The sequence below is a fragment of the Strigops habroptila genome, chromosome 22 (assembly GCF_004027225.2).
Source record: "Strigops habroptila isolate Jane chromosome 22, bStrHab1.2.pri, whole genome shotgun sequence".
NCBI lineage: Eukaryota > Metazoa > Chordata > Aves > Psittaciformes > Psittacidae > Strigops > Strigops habroptila.
The window spans coordinates 1,266,938-1,284,475 of record NC_044298.2 but is presented as its reverse complement, the minus strand read 5'-3'; the positions used below and the strand labels follow the sequence as shown (position 1 = coordinate 1,284,475).

The 17,538-nt window shown below is 50.4% G+C and overlaps 7 protein-coding genes across 8 annotated transcripts in view; 4 read left to right on the top strand and 3 right to left on the bottom strand.

Annotated features, from left to right (window-relative positions):
• LOC115602504 (claw keratin-like) overlaps positions 1 to 30 on the top strand; it is an 18,049-nt gene extending 18,019 nt beyond the window's left edge. Inside the window, exon 2 of the mRNA XM_030473686.1 lies at positions 26 to 30. Within this exon, the coding sequence (XP_030329546.1) occupies positions 26 to 30 (5 nt within the window). The remainder of the gene's footprint in view (positions 1 to 25) is intronic.
• A 328-nt stretch (positions 31 to 358) lies between these two features.
• On the bottom strand, positions 359 to 838 carry LOC115602728 (claw keratin-like). Of its 2 annotated transcripts, XM_030474111.1 has the most exons (2): positions 559 to 838; positions 359 to 486 (listed from the first exon to the last, which is right to left on the bottom strand). In XM_030474111.1, exons 1-2 carry the CDS (start codon positions 836 to 838, stop codon positions 359 to 361), a joined length of 408 nt encoding a protein of 135 aa, XP_030329971.1. The 2 variants fall into 2 exon arrangements, with proteins under 2 accessions (XP_030329971.1, XP_030329970.1); XM_030474110.1 differs by having other exon boundaries at positions 359 to 838.
• A 1,946-nt stretch (positions 839 to 2,784) lies between these two features.
• LOC115602503 (claw keratin-like) lies at positions 2,785 to 3,219 on the top strand. Its single transcript, XM_030473685.1, has one exon. The coding sequence runs from the start codon at positions 2,785 to 2,787 to the stop codon at positions 3,217 to 3,219; it is 435 nt and encodes a 144-aa protein (XP_030329545.1).
• Positions 3,220 to 6,349: 3,130 nt separating this feature from the next.
• On the top strand, positions 6,350 to 6,901 carry LOC115602502 (claw keratin-like). Its single transcript, XM_030473684.1, has one exon. It carries the CDS (start codon positions 6,350 to 6,352, stop codon positions 6,899 to 6,901), a length of 552 nt encoding a protein of 183 aa, XP_030329544.1.
• Positions 6,902 to 9,453: 2,552 nt separating this feature from the next.
• Positions 9,454 to 9,861, bottom strand: LOC115602726 (claw keratin-like). The gene has a single exon (XM_030474108.1). It carries the CDS (start codon positions 9,859 to 9,861, stop codon positions 9,454 to 9,456), a length of 408 nt encoding a protein of 135 aa, XP_030329968.1.
• Positions 9,862 to 11,762: 1,901 nt separating this feature from the next.
• On the top strand, positions 11,763 to 12,170 carry LOC115602740 (claw keratin-like). The gene has a single exon (XM_030474128.1). The coding sequence runs from the start codon at positions 11,763 to 11,765 to the stop codon at positions 12,168 to 12,170; it is 408 nt and encodes a 135-aa protein (XP_030329988.1).
• A 3,408-nt stretch (positions 12,171 to 15,578) lies between these two features.
• Positions 15,579 to 15,839, bottom strand: LOC115602501 (scale keratin-like). The gene has a single exon (XM_030473683.1). The coding sequence runs from the start codon at positions 15,837 to 15,839 to the stop codon at positions 15,579 to 15,581; it is 261 nt and encodes an 86-aa protein (XP_030329543.1).
• Between the last annotated feature and the right edge of the window lie 1,699 nt (positions 15,840 to 17,538).

Sequence of the window (17,538 nt, the reverse complement as noted above, 5' to 3'; positions counted from 1 at the left end):
TGATGCAACACAGCTTTTATTGCAGTTTAAGGAGGGGAGAAGGAGCTGGGACAAGAGCAGGGCCCCCACCAGGGCCAGCCCACCTCTGCTGGCAGTGGGCAGAGCTAACAAGAGCATCCACCATGCTGCAGGCGCAGGCACCCAGTGTGGGTCTCTGTCATCAGGGGCAACAAGTCTTGAAGGGATGATTTAGCAGGGCAGGAGGAAGGCAGAGATGGGCTCGAAAGGGCAAGAGGCGTCCAGCCTCTGGATTCCAGCAGTGCTGAAGGGATGTTCTTCCTTCAGACATCATCATGCTGGGATGTGCCAGGGGCTTTCCTGGAGCTCTCTGTCGCCGGTGGCCAGACCTACGTGAGGCTCAGCAGCTGCCACACCAGCCACCGAAGGACCTGAGGCCTCGACCCCAGCCACCATATCCCCAGCCACCAAAGCCTCCGTAGCCACCAAAGCCTCCATAGCCCCCATAGCCCCCAAGGCCTCCATAGCCTCCACAGCTACCGTAGCCTCCATAGCCCCCGTAGCCACCAAGGCCTCCATAGCCCCAATAGCCACCAAGGCCTCCGTAGCCCCCGTAGCCTCCATAGCCTCCAAAACCACCATAGCCTCCAAAACTGCCGCCGTAGCCCCCGGCAATGGCGGGGACTCCCGCTGAGCCCACAACGCTGTGCTGTGGGAAGGAGCTGAGGATGGGTCCGGGAAAGGTGACCACCGAAGCCGGGGGCTGGATCACCACCGTGGAGCTCTGGCACTGACGCACACAGGGCTCGTTGGTGGTGTCAGCCAGCGGGTACGGGGTGGCCACCCCACAGGAAGGGACACTCAGGCTGGAGCAGGACATTCTTCTCTTCGGGAAGTCAAGCTGCAGGACAAGACAGAGTTACGGTGAAGTTCAAGGCATGACGCCAAATCCCTCCTCACTCTCCTGCACTTGGAAACTCTGCTCCAGGACATTCCCTGGATCATCTGAGGCGGTCAGAGCAAGAAACCTGTTCCACAGTTGACATGCTACTGTAAACGCCTTGCTCTCCTCCATGCTCCTTGAGCCTGACTGGACCCGAGGAAAAAAAAAAGACCCCGCAGATCAAACGCAAATAAGATATCACTGACCTGCCAAGGGACTTGAGTGCATTGGTATTCTCTATGCATCTTACTTGCAACATTAAAATTCAAGCGTTTCCCTGGCTCTAAAAGAGCACCTTCACATCCTATCTATTCTCATGAGAGGTGATGGAGAAGACAGCAAAGAGATGTTGACAAAGACACACAGCTGAAGAAGAAGAGAAAGACGTAAGTCTGGCACTTACCGCCGTGATCAGGAGAGTCAAGTGGAAGAAGCTGGATAGGGAGCTGTGAAGCCCTCTGCTCTTTTATACATGTCCCACACTGCCTGGGGCAGTGGCCAGGGTCAGCGACAGAAGCCCCAGCTAATGATGAAACCAAGCCGTGACGCCTCATGAAACAAAGTGAATCCGTCCTCATTGGGGACAGTAGCGAGCAAACGTGTTCTGGAGAGCAAAAACGGAATGGGAGGGACGGATCATGACACGCAATGATATGAAAGACAAGGCAATGCTGTAGCTGACCTCATGGCACCAGTAAACCCCAATCAGTCCCTAATCCTGCCGCTTTGCTCATGTGCTGGAATCCTGAGCACCTTGCAGAAGGGCTTTGCAATCCTGGGCACAGCATTCACGCCTGTCATTACCTCTCTTTTACAAGGTGGTTAACAGATGCACGGGGAGCTTGGGCAAGGGGAGAAGCCATTCCGCATGCTTGGAATGACTTCCAAAGGCCCAATACGTTCCAGTACCCTTTTGGGGCAACACTTCAGAAGCATCCCTAAACCTTGGCCATCTCCATGAGCTTGCTTCTCAGGCTGTGACTGGGGCTCAATAATCAACAGCAATGCAAAGAGTGGGAGCTGCAATTGCTGTGTCAGAGGAGACCCATATGCTGGGAGCTCAGCACTGACGTCTTAGGGGAGCAGTGAGATGCGGCAGAAGGGTCATGAGTGAGAGGGTGACATGCACGGAGAGGCAGGAGGGCAGGAAGGGAACCAGGATTCCCCCAGCTTCCTTGGCCACGTGCCCGTGAGCGTGGTCCTCCTCAAGCCCTTTCCGCAGGGACTCGATTCCTCAGCTGGACGTTGAGGGCTGTGACACGAGAGGCTGGTGAGCACCCACAGAGAGCCAGGGTTCACGTGGCCACGCTCCCCACAGGCACAGGCACGCTGGGCACTGCTGGCTCACTCAGCAACGGGACCGCTGCTGAGGGCGGCACAGTTGAGCACAGCAATCTTCTGACAGATGCCTGTGCCTCTTCCACATAGGCAAAGTGGGGGATTAATGACACATGCGTGTTTATCGGTGCTGCAAAGTCAGCTAAAGCAGCACCTTGTATATCGTGGAATGCGCCGTGCCATATCCCATCCCCCATAGGTACTCTAGGGCACGTTCGTGTACCACTGACCCCAATAAATAGGGACAAGAGTTTCTCATCTAATTAAGTGTATAGTGAAGTTTATCCACTGGGTTCCATGAGTCCTTGGGCATTCTGCCCCCGCCCCCCGGCTGATGCCCCGGGCACTCTGAGACATGTATAAAAGAGCAGAAGGCTTCACAGCCTCTATCCAGACTCCTGCACTTGACTCTCCTGATCAAAGGTGTAAGTGCAGCTCTTGGGAGCCCCTTACAGATCTCTCCCTGCCTCCCTTGATAGAGTTTCTTGCCCTCACCCTTGCCTAATCCCTGGTGCATTTTCCAGGACTCCGTGACCGCCTGAAAGATGTCCTGCTCCAGCCTGAGTGTCCCTTCCTGTGGGGTGGCCACCCCGTACCCGCTGGCTGACACCACCAACGAGCCCTGCGTACGTCAGTGCCAGAGCTCCACGGTGGTGATCCAGCCCCCGGCTTCGGTGGTCACCTTCCCCGGTCCCATCCTCAGCTCCTTCCCACAGCACAGCGTTGTGGGCTCAGCGGGAGTCCCCGCCATTGCCGGGGGCTACGGCGGCAGTTTTGCAGGCTATGGTGGTTATGGAGGCCTTGGTGGCTACGGGGGCTATGGAGGCCTTGGGGGCTATGGAGGGTATGGAGGCTATAGTAGCTGTGGAGGCTATGGATGCCTTGGTGGCTATGGAGGCTACGGAGGCTTTGGAGGCTGCGGATATGGTGGCTGGGGCCTAGGCCTCAGGTCCTTCAGTGCCTGGTGTGGGAGCTGCTAAGCCCTACCTGAGTCTGGCCACAGACGATGGAAATCTCCAGGAGCTCCCACGACATATGCCAACATGATGATGCCTAAAGAAAGAACATCCCTTCAGCACTCTTTTTTTTGAAAGCTTGGAAGCCTCATGCCGGTTTCTGGCCCAACTCTGCCTTTCTCTTTCCCTGTTTGAGCATCTCTTTAAGGCTCATATCTCTCTAACGACAGAGAACCACACCAGATGCCTGCTCCAGTGATAGGGCTTATGCTCTGTGTAGCTCTGTCCATGGCCTGGAGGTGTTGGATGGCCTTGGTTGGGGCCGTGCTCTTGCCCCAATTACTTCCCCACCTCAAACTTCTATAAAAGCTGTGTTGCATCTCAGCGTTGTCTCTCTCTTTTTCCTGATCCTTTCTTCTTTCCCACAGGCCCTAAACCTCTGGGCCTCTTGGTCTGGGCTGCCTGAATGTCCCATGGTTGTGCCCTTTTATCATTTAGGCAGTTTGTTCAGTGTATTCTAACTGATGATGCCTGTCCCAGATGAGTCTTGTAGAGGACGTCCCAGTGAGCTTCCTCTGGTCTCCCTCTTGCAATAAACACAATACATTTCAAAGCCTACTTGAATGATGTGAAATCACCATATCCACTTGTAGAAGGTCTTCAAAATCCTCTACAAAACCAGAATGCTGCCATTGCCATGTTTTGTTGGCTTTGTATTGGTCACATTTGAAGGTCAAAGGAAATGGAGATTAAATCCATGCATGTACAGGGCTTCTGCCATATGCTGGCCATGTCCCCTTCCTGAGTTAGAGCTGGAGGCTAGTGGGAAGTGATGTGACACAGCCAAATCTCCACAAGTTTCCTCTCAGAGCCATGGTTTCTCCACGGGTATCCAAGTCACATGAAGCATAAAGCTCTTTGAGTGGGAGTTTGCATTGCTGACTCTGCCAAGGTCTCTCCCTTCCCCAGGTAACTTTTGATCTGGTTATCTCGGCACTGAACACTGTTTCTGCACAGACAGTTACAACCAGAGCCACCAGGAAGTGTAGAATGGCAGCTCTTTGGTCACTGCTGGACAGCTCAGAAATACCTCATTTGCAATGTGAACACAAAGATTTGGAAAAATGGCAGCATTATGGCAACAGTAGATATTCTCTTTTTCCACTGCCAGAACTGAAGTCTGCATGTCTCCCTTCTCCTTGAGACTGTTTCCATCTCTGTCCATCCTCACATCTGCCCAGACTCCCCTGCAATGGCTCTTGGCCATAGACCAGATTCTGGCTCACGTGGTGTCCCCTGCGAGTCTGCTGAGGACACTGCAGTGGAAGGGGGTTTTGAGGCAAGGCATTTGGGGGGGTGCTGGGCATTGGTGACGCTCTCCCACTTTGTCCCATGGCCTACCAAGTGACTCTGAGCTGGGCCTTTGCCGTTTGGGTGGTTCCATTGGAGTCCCAATCCCAGGAGGCCTGGGGATGCAGGCAGCCCATGGGAATGGCCAGTAAACTCACTGCTGGACCTAACACTTTTTCTTGGACTATGCAGTGACAGAGCGTGAGAAGAGGAGAAGACAGGGAAGACAAAGAGGGAAAAGCTTTGGTCAATGGAGATGAGCATGGTCCCTACTCTGGGTAAACGTCCCACAGCAAGATGTGATTCCTGAAGGAAAAGAAGTGGAAGCCAGGCAGATCCCAAATGTCCTCTTGAAAATCGACCTGAAAAGAGTCGTGATACAGATAGTGATATAATACAATGATATTCCTTTTCTTTGGGGACATTGGCATGCAAATGTACCCTTGATAGAAATGGGGTGATAGGAGGGACAGACCATGTCATGCTCCATCCCTGGCAGTGTTCAAGGCCAGGTTGGACGGATCTTGGGTGACATGATCTAGTGTGAGGTGTCCCTGCCCATGGCAGGGGTGTTGGAACTAGATGATCTTAAGATCCTTTCCAACCCTAACTATTCTATGATTCTATGATTAAGTGAAAGATACCACAGTAGCAGCTGTGCTTTGTCTTTCCAGTGGTGTGTGTCGTGTCCCACCTTGCCTGCCTAGAACCATCATTAGCATCTCACAGAATATTACTGTGCCCAGCCACACCACACTCAGCAGCCATCCAGCCATGCTCCCAGAACCAGCAGTGCCCAGCATGCCTGTGCCTCCAGGGAGCATGGCCATATCAGGCCTTGGAGAAGACCATGCTCACAGACATGAGGCTGAACCAAATGACAGTGACCTGGCCCCAGTGCTGCACTTCTACTCCTCCATATATGTGTGTGTGTTTCCCCATGAGAGGTTTCCTGTGCTCTATCCCACTGCCTGCCCATCACGTCTCTTCCAGGCCCTATGTGTTTCCAGTTCAGCCATGCATGGGACACATCTCCTCTCCTCTTTACATGGCCACCAAGTGAAACCATGACCTAAAAATCCCAGTGTACACCAGACCCTTAAGAGCTGAGCAATTCGTAGACATGTCTATGGACCCACAGAGCGTGAGATGCACAGGTCTTCAAACCTTGGGAAATGGAGGGGATTTCATAGTCACTTCAAGGGTGTTGAAAAGCTTTTCCATTTACCCAGCCTCCCGGTGCCTCTGTTTACCAGCCTGTAAAAGAGAGGTAATAACAGGCATGATGGCTGGGCCCAGGATTGCAAAGCACTTCTGCAAGATGCTCAGGACTCTCCTACACAGGCAAAGGGAGGGATTAGGGACAGAGCAGGGTTTATTGGGCTTGCTAAATCAGCTATAGCAGCACCTTGTGTTTCATTTAAAGGTGTGTCAAGGTCTCTCCCTCCCATCAGCATTATACACTCAGGGGACGTTTCCATGCCAGTGTCCCCAGTAAAGAGGGGTAGAACTGTCTAACACCATTTTCTGTGTCATGAAGCTTTTCCACTGGATTTCATGATTAACTGAAGTTCCAGTCCCCACACCCGGCTGATGCCCCAGGCACTCTGGGACATGTGTAAAAGAGCTGAAGGCTTCGCAGCCTCTATCCAGATTCCTGCGTTTGACTCTCCTGATCAAACGTGTAAGTGCAGCTCTTGGGAGCCCCTTACAGATCTCTCCCTGCCTCCCTTGATGGAGTTTCTTGCCCTCACCCTTGCCTAATCCCTGGTGCGTTTTCCAGGACTCCGTGACCGCCTGAAAGATGTCCTGCTCCAGCCTGAGTGTCCCTTCATGTGGGGTGGCCGCCCCGTACCCGCTGGCTGACACCACCAACGAGCCCTGTGTGCGTCAGTGCCAGAGCTCCTCGGTGGTCATCCAGCCCCCAGCCACGGTGGTCACCTTCCCCGGACCCATCCTCAGCTCCTTCCCACAGCACAGTGCTGTGGGCTCAGCGGGAGTCCCTGCCATTGCTGGGGGCTATGGTGGCAGTTATGGAGGCCATGGTGGTTATGGAGGCTACGGGGGCTACGGGGGCTACAGGGGCTATGGAGGCTATGGCGGCTACGGGGGCTATGGAGCCTATGGTAGCTGTGGAGGCTACGGAGGCTTTGGGGGCTATGGATATGGAGGCTGGCGCCGAGGCCGCTCATACCTTGGTGGCAACTGCGGGGCCTGCCAACCATACACTGGGTACAGCCACAGACATGGGAGAGCTCTAGAAAATACCCTGGCACATTCAGACATGACGCTCTGTGGAAGAACATCCCTTCAGCACTGCTGGGATCCAGAGCTTGGAAGTCTCTGGTCTGCTTGAGGCCCAACTCTGCCTTCCTCCTACCCTGCTTGAGCTTCACTTCAGGACTTGTTGCACCCCGACAACACAGTCCCATGCTGCATGCCTGGTACTGTGGTTTGGCTGGTGCTACCTCCATGTGCCCACAGCCAGGAGACATGGGCTGTGCTTCGCCAAGGCCTTGCTCTTCTCCCATCTTCATCCTTCCCTCAAACTGCAATGAAAGTTGTATTCCGTCTCAACGTCAACCCTTGGATTTACTTCTTCCTTCCTCAACAGACAATATACCAAATTATACCCTTGGATCTCTAAGCCGTCCTGGCCAGCTTCCAGCCTGGGCCTTGTCAGCGGCAATGCAGGACCTGCTTCGACTCCTTCAGCCTGGCCTGGGCAACACGTCTATCCAGCATACCTTTGTCTGCAATGGGTGGACATGCTCACATTCTTAAACAGCTTCTCCCTGTTTCCCTCTCTGTCTACACCTTGGGCTCCTGCACTGCGCAGCCCGATAAGAACTGTTGGGACCAGCAGTGAGTTTGCTGCCCACTCTGGCCATTCCCAGGGGCTGCCTGCAGCCCCGTCTCTCCTGGGATTGGCATGCCAACAGAACCATCTCAGTGGCAAAGTCCCATCTCAGAGCCACTTGGGAGGCCACTGGTCAAAGGGGGAGAGGGTCCCAAGTGCCAGCACCTGCCCATATGCCTTGCCTCCAACACCTGCACATTCCTGCACAGTGTTCACCTCCAGTTTTTTCTCCATCTCCATGCTTCTTGGGCCACCTTTGGCCCCATCTGCCCCAACTCCTGCAGCAGAAGCTCTTCCTGGCCAGTCCCTGTGTTACCGGCCCTCAGCCTGCAGCTCTGGCTCTGCCCAGGAGCAAGAGGAGGGCTTCCTACAGCCCCCTGCTCTGAAACAGACTTTGCTGGCCTTTTCCTGCCCTTCCTCACACACCAGCTCACAAAGTAGCCCGTGTTGCCAAATGTCTCCAAAACCACCCAGATATGGCAGCAGAGGTGGGGTCACCCCTGCTGTGGTCACTTCCACCACAGTGCCCTCAACAGACACACAGGGGGCACCATACGAGCCACCACATAGAAGGTGGCTGAAAGAAAGTGCATGGAAACCTGGGTACATATGAGATGGATGACATTTCTTTACCTGGGCTCCCCAGAAATGACCAATGTGCTGCCACATTGCCTTTCCTGATGGCCTTGGCTGGAACTGTCTGTGTGCAAGACCACTGTGCAGTGCTGGGATCTCACGATCAGAAGTTACCTGGGTAAGGGAGGGGCCTCGGCAGGGTCGGCGGTGCAACCTCCCTCTCAAAGAGCTTTATTCTTCATGTGATTTGGGTACCCGGGGACAAATCATGGCTCTGAGAGGAAGCTTGGGAAGACTTGGCTGTGTCTATCACACCCTTTCTGTGTAGTCCCCACCACTGGCTGGGCACAGGGACACGGTCAGCATGTGGCAGCAGCCCTGTACATGCTGCATTTTGTTAATCTCCATTTCCCTGGACCTCCCAATGTGACCAATACCAAGCCAACAAAAGGAGGCAATGGCAGCATGCTAGGTTTGCAAAGGATTAGGTAGAGCTGCCGCAGGACCTGTATGGTGCTTTCACGTCTTCTGAATGGGCTTTGGGAATGTATTGGTTTTATTGCTGGAGGGGGACCAGAGGAAGCTCCCTGAGAAATGCTCTATACAACCCATCTTGGATGATAATCATAGAACCATGGAATGGTTTGAGTTTGAAAGTACCTTAAGATCATCTAGTTCCAACTGCTGTCATGGGCAGGGACACCTCCCACTGGACCATGTTACCCAGAGCCCTGTCCAACCTGGCCTTGAACACTGCCAGGGATGCGGCAGCCACAGCTTCTCTGGGCAACCTGTGCCAGCACCTCAGCACCCTCACAGGGAAGAACTTCTTCTTTATATCTAACCTGAATTCCCCCTATTTAAGTTTTAATCCATTAACCCTTGTCCTACTGCTACAGCCCTTGATGAAGAGTCCCTCTCCAGCACCCTTGTAGGCCCCCTTCAGATATTGGAAGGCTGCTGTGAGGTCTCCACACAATAGAGCACCATCAGTAGTAACACACTCTCAGAGAACTACCTTGGGACTTTCAAGCAGCACAGACCAACACACTCAGAAGTTTGGGGCAAGTGGGAAAGAAGAAGAAAGGCTCAGGAAAAACCAAGGGTCAACACTATGATGCAACACAGCTTTTATTGCAGTTTAAGGGGGGGAAGGAGTTGGGAGAAGAGCAGGGCCCCAACCAAGGGCAGCCCACGTCTCCTGACAGTGGGCAGACCTACAAAGAGCATCAGTCCTGCCACAGGAGCAGGCATCCAGTGAGGGTCTCTGTCATCAGGGGGCAACAAGTCTTGAAGACATGATTTAGCAGGGCAGGAGAAAGGCAGAGCTGGGCTCCAACAGACAAGAGGCTTCCAGCCTCTGGATTCCAGCAGTGCTGAAGGAATGTTCTTCCTTCGGGCATCATCATGTTGGGATGTGCCAGGGGCTTCCCTGGAGCACTCTGTTGTCTGAGGCTGGATCCAGGTGGGGTTCAGCAGCTGCCACACCAGGCACCGAAGGACCTGAGGCCTCTGCCCCAGCCACCATATCCACAGCCCCCAAAGCCTCCATAGCCGCCAAAGCCTCCATAGCCTCCATAGCTGCCATAGCCACCAAGGCCTCCGTAGCCCCCATAGCCCCCGTAGCCTCCATAACCACCATGGCCTCCATAACTGCCGCCATAGCCCCCGGCAATGGCAGGGACTCCCGCTGAGCCCACAACGCTGTGCTGTGGGAAGGAGCTGAGGATGGGTCCGGGGAAAGTGACCACTGTGGCTGGAGGCTGGATCACCACTGAGGAGCTCTGGCACTGACGCACACAGGGCTCATTGGTGGTGTCAGCCAGCGGGTACGGGGCAGCCACCCCACATGAAGGGGCACACAGGCTGGAGCAGGACATCCTTCTCTTCTGGAGGTCAAGCTGCAGGACAAGACAGAGTTATGGTGCAGTACAAGGCCTGACGCCAAATCCCTCCTCACTCTCTTGCACTCGAAACCTTTGCACCAGGACATTCCCTGGATCATCTGAGGCAGTAAGAGCAGAAACCCATTCCACAGTTGACATGCTGCTGCAAACACCTTGCTCTCCTCCGTGCTCCCTGGGCCTGACTTTCCCATAGGAGAGAGGAAAACTTTCCCTGTCCAAAGCATATAGGAAACTGCCACTAGAGTGCATTCGTATACATGGAGCATCATACCTGCAAGTTCAAATATTCATCCTTTCCCTGTCTCTGAAAGGGCACCATCACATCCTAACTTTTCACTATGAAAGGGTGGTGGAAAAGGCATCAAAAGAGATGGTGAGAAAGGAACAGCTAAAGAAGGCAAGAAGGATGTAGGACTTTAACTTACCAGTTTGAACAGGAGAGTCAAGCAGAGGAATCTGGATAGAGAGCTGTGAAGCCCTCAGCTCTTTTATACATCTCAAACACTGCCTGGGACATCAGCCAAGGCGTGGTGACAGAAATCCCAGATGATCATGTAATACAGTGGACAAGCTTCATGACACAGATAGTGATGTGATACAATTGTATGCCTCCCAGCTGTGGAAACAGGAGTACAAATTTGCCCTGGAGAGGAAAGAGATGATGGCAGGATTGCCCATGACACATCACAACATCAAAGACAAGGCACTTCTGTAACTGAACTCCCTGTTCCAATAAATCCTCATCTGTCCTTAATCCCTCACTTTACATGTCAGGAACTATCTTTGGCAACTTGTAGAAGATTACTGTGCCCAGCTACACCACGCTCAGCAGCCATCCAGCCATGCTCCCAGAACCAGCAGTGCCCAGCATGCCTGTGCCTCCAGGGAGCATGGCCATATCAGGCCTTGGAGAAGACCATGCTCACAGACATGAGGCTGAACCAAATGACAGTGACCTGGCCCCAGTGCTGCACTTCTACTCCTCCATATATGTGTGTGTGTTTCCCCATGAGAGGTTTCCTGTGCTCTATCCCACTGCCTGCCCATCACGTCTCTTCCAGGCCCTATGTGTTTCAAGTTCAGCCATGCATGGGACACATCTCCTCTCCTCTTTACATGGCCACCAAGTGAAACCATGACCTAAAAATCCCAGTGTATGCCAGACCCTTAAGAGCTGAGCAATTCGTAGACATGTTTATGGACCCACAGAGCGTGAGATGCACAGGTCTTCAAACCTTGGGAAATGGAGGGGATTTCAAAGTCACTTCAAGGGTGTTGAAAAGCTTTTCCATTTACCCAGCCTCCCGGTGCCTCTGTTTACCAGCCTGTAAAAGAGAGGTAATAACAGGCATGATGGCTGGGCCCAGGATTGCAAAGCACTTCTGCAAGATGCTCAGGACTCTCCTACACAGGCAAAGGGAGGGATTAGGGACAGAGCAGGGTTTATTGGGCTTGCTAAATCAGCTATAGCAGCACCTTGTGTTTCATTTAAAGGTGTGTCGAGGTCTCTCCCTCCCATCAGCATTATACACTCAGGGGATGTTTGCACGCCAGTCTCCCCAGTAAAGAGGGATGTAATTGTCTCACATCATTTTCTAGGTGTCATGAAGTTTGTCCACTGGGTTTCATGAGTTTGTGGGGTTCCAGCCCCCATACGTGGCTGATGCCCCGGGCAGTCTAGGACATGTATAAAAGAGCAGAGGGCTTCACAGCCTCTATCCAGATTCCTGCGTTTGACTCTCCTGATCAAACAGGTAAGCGCAGCTCTAGAGAGCCTCTTTCAGATCTCTCCCTGTCTCCTTTGATGGAGTTTCTTGCCCTCACCCTTGCCTAATCCCGGGTGTATTTTCCAGGACTCCGTGACCGCCTGAAAGATGTCCTGCTCCAGCCTGAGTGTCCCTTCCTGTGGGGTGGCCGCCCCGTGCCCTCTGGCTGACACCACCAACGAGCCCTGCGTGCGTCAGTGCCAGAGCTCCTCGGTGGTGATCCAGCCCCCGGCCACGGTGGTCACCTTCCCCGGACCCATCCTCAGCTCCTTCCCACAGCACAGTGCTGTGGGCTCAGCGGGAGTCCCCGCCATTGCCGGGGGCTATGGCGGCAGTTATGGAGGCCATGGTGGTTATGGAGGCTACGGGGGCTACGGGGGCTATGGAGGCCTTGGTGGCTACGGGGGCTATGGAGGCTATGGTAGCTGTGGAGGCTATGGAGGCTTTGGGGGCTATGGATATGGAGGCTGGCGCCGAGGCCGCTCATACTTCAGTGGCAACTGCGGGACCTGCTAACCACACACTGGGTACAGCCACAGACATGGGAGAGATCCAGAAGATACCCTGGCACATTCCGACATGACATTCTGTGGAGGAACATTCTTTTGGCACTGCTGGGATCCAGAGCTTGGAAGTCTCTCATCTGCTTGAGGCTCAACTCTGTCTTCCTCCTACCCTGCTTGAGCTTCACTTCAGGACTTGCTGTCTCCTGACAACGCAGCCCCATGCTGTATGCCTGCTCCTGCCGCACGGCTGATGTTCATTCTCAATGTGCCCACAGCCAGGAGACAGAGGAAGCTCTTGACCAGGGCCCTGCTCTGCTCCACTCCCCACTCCTTCTCCCCTTAAACTGCAATAAAAGCTGTGTTGCATTGCAATGTCCTCCCTTTCTTTAATTTCTTCCTTTTCCCACAGACATTACCCCAAGTAGTTTCCTTGGCTCTCTGGGCCTCCTTGCAAAGTCCCACAGGGTCATCTGTGGTACTTGCTTCACCAATCCCTGGCACCTCCTCACATGCCTTCCCTCCATTGCCTCCACGTTCCTGCACCCCTGCACTACGTTCACCCCCACTTTTTCCTCCATCTTCTAATGCTCCTTGGAGCACTTTTGGCCTCACCTGACCCCTCCGATGCAGCAGAAGCTCTTCTTTGTCATTCCCCATATCACCCCCCTTCAGACTGCAGACAGGCCTCTGCCCAGGAACAACAGCAGAGCTTCCCACAGCCCCATGCTCTGGAACAGACTTTGCTGGGCTTTTCCTGCCCTTCCCCATATACCAGCTCACAATGTATTCCACGCTGCCATACATCTCCCAAAACACCCATATACAGCAGCAGTCACCCAAACCCCCTTTCGCCACAGTGCCCTCAACAGATACACAGCGAACACCATATAAGCCACCACGTAGAAGGTGGCTGAGAAAAAGTGCAGGGAAACCTGAGTAAATATGAGACAGATGAACCCTTTCTTCCTGTGCTCCACAGCAATGACCAACCTGCTGCCACATTGCCTTTCCTGATGGCTTTGACTGGAACTGTCTGTGTGCAAGACCAATGAGCAGTGCTGGGATTACACGATGAGAAGTTACCTGGGGAAGGGAGGGACCTCTGATAGGCACCCTTGTTGTAGCACACAACGAACAGACCCATTGTAAAGGATAGCATTTGAAGGAGAAAATATGAGTGAATTTATTTGTTACTTTGTGGTCCTTCTTTCAATCAGAAATATATTATGTCTTCACTTTTTAACACACTAGATAGTCTGGGAATTTCAAAGAACTCAGATGCTCATAACTATTTTATACATTTATAGTGTGTATTAATCTATTTAAACTGTTGTCAGGTGTTTCTTTATGGAATAACAGTCACTCCAAATGTACAAGTTGAGACATTTCAATATATGCTTTAGTCAGAAAGTCAGATTTTATTGCCTTCAGATTTTTCATTCAAATGTGGCCCTGTACAAACAACTCTAATAGGTGCTAAAATTAGTTACTTTGCCTTCTAATCCCAGAAATTTGGATTTCGTTCTGGTCTTATCTGAAGATGATTTCCTGGAGTGAAAGAAACATATATCTGTGAGGCATTCCATGGATTTCTAACTCTTTCTTTTAACTAGGCCCCCTGTTAAAGCAGCCAAGTCCATAAGCAGTCTGTAGGACTACTGAAATATTAGGAATTATTTTAAGCTGATATTGTCTCTTGTGCATTCTGACAGATTTAATACTTTCCAAATTTTACTTAGTAACTTATTCATAGCTTTCCATATTTTATTTATTAGCTATAGCTCATTAAAAATTGAAATTATGAATACTTCCAGCTAAATTCCACCTTAATTCCAAGATACAGGTTGAACAGCAACTTGCACTGTGCTTCTGCAGGGAAGGTGTCAGGCACCAAAGTGGGTGAGTACTTCCCAATAAGGACAGCTCTTCAGAAGGAATGAGAAAGTTCCATCCCAAAAAGTGCTGGTAGCATAACCCAGTGCTTTACTTGCAAAAGTTTTCAATGAATTTTGTACTTGGATTTTGTATTATAGCACAATTGAGCTCTGTTCCTCTTGTGAGACTGCCCTCAAAGGGCTGCTGTGTGTGCTCAAAGGACAGCAATTACATTCACAATAAGGGTTCTAGGGTTTAATAGAGATTTCAAAGCACTTCACCAGCTGTTTCATGCCTAGACTGCGTTACAGCATCGTACTAATAAGAGGTTACTCCTGCTGCCAGTTAGGTACTTCATTCATGAATAAGAGAGTCACTGCAGACTTGGGCAAGGGATCTCACCCTAATAACAACTGTGTGATTGTTCAGCCTGGGAACTTCACGCCATTTCATTGTCATTCAAATGGAGCCTTGCAGTAACACTTACAAACACTTAATCAGGTGAACGGAGAGAATGCAGTTTTCTGCTCTATAACAGAGTGGGTCTCTAAACTCAGAAGCCATCCCAGACACTGCCAGCACAAAAACTCTTGAGAAAGAGTGATTTTCTCCCAACTTCTTCGCTTATTCCCTGGTTCAATTGGGTTTTCCTGCAGGCAGTCAATGCATTTACAAATCACTAAGATGTGGTACTGTTACGTCCGATGTATGCACACACACCGCGATGTTAAAGTCAGTATTTCCAAATCCTTCCTAGGAATTTTCAGAATGGGTGACTTCATTTTCTGAGATACTGCTGGATTTTTAGTTTGCAAAATGTGTACTCAGGTTCAGCTGACATCCATAAGAGCCACAGTGTGCAGTATGTCATCGTAAAACGTATCAAGCAGGGGCCAAAAATCTGTGTACATCCAAATTAGAATAACAAAAACAGGGACACGTAATGATGCTATAACCTTTTTAATAAGAATAAAGCTAACAGTCACAATCTAAACTAATACAAGATGAAGAAGCAGAAAGAATGCATACAGAGATTTTATCGGCAGAAAATCTGGTTTCATTGGTACTATTTTTGCCACTACAGCTGTAGCATTGGACTCTCAATTTCCGTTTTCAACCTTTTGCACTTGCTTTCAGTCCAGTGAAACAAATCAGACCACATGATTTACTGTTTCTCTGGTACAGCTTCAAAAGCAGTTAAGTCAGAAATATATCCATAGAAAGGCTAGTGCAGGTACACTCTAGATTTCATTAATGTTAGCTGGGAAAGAGGCAAAAGTCAGTTAAGAAGTCGTACACCCATGTTAAGCCTGGCTTCCTTTACACCACCAAACTCATGGAGGGTTAAGAACTATGTAGGAAAAAAGGAAGACATTTTGGAAGAAGACTGTAGAAGTTTTACAGAAACACTGATCTTTCCAAAATACTACAGCTTTCAGTTATAGTCCTGGACTCAGAGCTTCTGTAAACCCTCATCTTCAAGAGCAGCCATGAATTCAGTATTTAATTCTCACTCCTCATTTTCCATTATATCCTTCTTGATTTAGCAGGGGTAGCAGCTCCCATAGCTGTATCTACGGGTGTAGCAAGAGTAGGGGTAGCAGTAGCGGGAGCTGTAGGAGGGGTAGCAGTCACGGTAACCGCACAGACTCCCATAGCCCCGGTAGCCACAGGGGCTCCTGCAGTCGTAGGTCTGGTAGCTGCAGGGGCTTCCACAGTCGTAGCTCCTGTAGGTGTACACAGTCCCATAGTTGCAGGGTGAGTAGCAGGAATCCTCACACTGGGTCTGGTAGCAGAAAGTCATCTTGGTGCGATGGAGGGGGAGGCAAGCCTAAAACACCACAGGGAAGGAAAAGCCTGTAAGGCAATGCTCCCAACAGCTAGTAAAACCCAAATAAGTGCTGCAAGTATGCAGGGAAGAAAGACCCAGCAAATCCAGGCATGCTGCCTGACACTATCATTCTATCCTGATTTTTAGTGCCAGGTCTTACCCCTAATCCTCTGTCCTGACCAGCCTTTCTGAGCTTTCCTGCCCATCCCCACTGGCTGCACCCATGGATCATGATGGGAGATAGGATTGTGAACCATGACACCTGTGTCAAAAAGGAGCTGACAGGAAAGAAACTGGAAAATCCTTCATAGCTGTACTGAGATGAAGACTTAAAGGGAAAAGAGCAATATGTGCAGAATTGTCACCGTTTCAAACTCTGGAATACCAATGAAAATCCAGCGAGGAAAGAATATCTTACATATGAGTAATTCTCATCATATCACAACCCTTAATTCCTTAATTAATTCCCAGTGAATTAATCTACAACACTCATAGATTAGTAACTGGAACGGCAGGAAGAGAGGGAAAATTGTATCATTATTCACTAGGTTTCCTAAATCTGTTCCAACTTACCCACTCTGCAAGGAGGATAAGGCAGGAGAAGTGAATGCATTATCCTAGGTGTTGTGGGGTTTTTATAGAGCTCTCAGTCCCGCCCCATGCAGGAAAGGGTCCAATTACCAAACACATTTTGCTTCCCTCATGACTCCTTCTCATTGATATACCGGTTCTTCCCAGGGTTTCTGATTATTGGTCCAGCACTGTGACATACAGGCTACACCCTCCAGGTTTCTTTCATCTCAAAACTGCCCAGGGCAATTGAGCCTTGGTATCATAGTGCTGAATTCACTTCTTCAGTCCAGCAGTATATACAAAGATGTATGAATTGCTAAACATCATTGTTGGAGGACCGGCCTCACTGTGCATGTTGGCCCATGTGCTTTTTGGCACAGGTTTTTTCCTGAAATACTTGTGGAAGGGGGAGCCTCTCATTTTCATGTATTTCATAATTTAATGATGCATGAAACAGCACGTTCTTACCAATCCCTTCCAACATTTCCCATGACTAGCAAAGTGGGTAAGACCTTTGCGTTGATGCTGTCATGGAATATGATATTTCTGCGCTGATTGATTCAGCTAGAAAATTGGTGTAGAAGCATTAAAAAGGTATGTATATGACGTATTTTCCAAGAAAAACCTTTCCAAGACTCAATTCTCCAGCCATAAATTACATCCTTAATAAAGCCTAGAAAGAGGATAACGTGATACACATTTTTAGAAACTGTGTTACATAACGCCAGGGCGTTTTCCACTAACATAGTATTAATATTTAAATAATAAATCTCTTTGTACATGTAAATCTTTAATAAGTATTAATGAAGGCTTTGATATTAAAAATTTTGAGAAAGGCCCTGAACGTCTGACATGTCTGTTATTATCCTTCCCTTAGATGCAAGTAAACAGCAGTGTTTTGAGGTGAAGGTCACCAGGGAAGACCGGGATGTTGCTGCTTTACCAGGTCACATTCACAGGACTCAGCATTATTCACTGTCATTAACAGCATGAAGTTAAACACCTCAACAACATTAAGAAAATGTCATGTTAAACCATATTTAGCTGTTGGGGGACTCCTTAGGAAAACTACAGTTATTACACAGATATGTTCCTGTTT

What these genes read in the sequence shown, in the direction of transcription:
- LOC115602740 (XM_030474128.1), top strand. Translation starts at nt 11,763, where the DNA reads ATGTCCTGCTCCAGCCTGAGTGTCCCTTCCTGTGGGGTGGCCGCCCCG.
- LOC115602726 (XM_030474108.1), bottom strand. Translation starts at nt 9,861, where the DNA reads ATGTCCTGCTCCAGCCTGTGTGCCCCTTCATGTGGGGTGGCTGCCCCG.
- LOC115602728 (XM_030474110.1), bottom strand. Translation starts at nt 838, where the DNA reads ATGTCCTGCTCCAGCCTGAGTGTCCCTTCCTGTGGGGTGGCCACCCCG.
- LOC115602502 (XM_030473684.1), top strand. Translation starts at nt 6,350, where the DNA reads ATGTCCTGCTCCAGCCTGAGTGTCCCTTCATGTGGGGTGGCCGCCCCG.
- LOC115602503 (XM_030473685.1), top strand. Translation starts at nt 2,785, where the DNA reads ATGTCCTGCTCCAGCCTGAGTGTCCCTTCCTGTGGGGTGGCCACCCCG.
- LOC115602501 (XM_030473683.1), bottom strand. Translation starts at nt 15,839, where the DNA reads ATGACTTTCTGCTACCAGACCCAGTGTGAGGATTCCTGCTACTCACCC.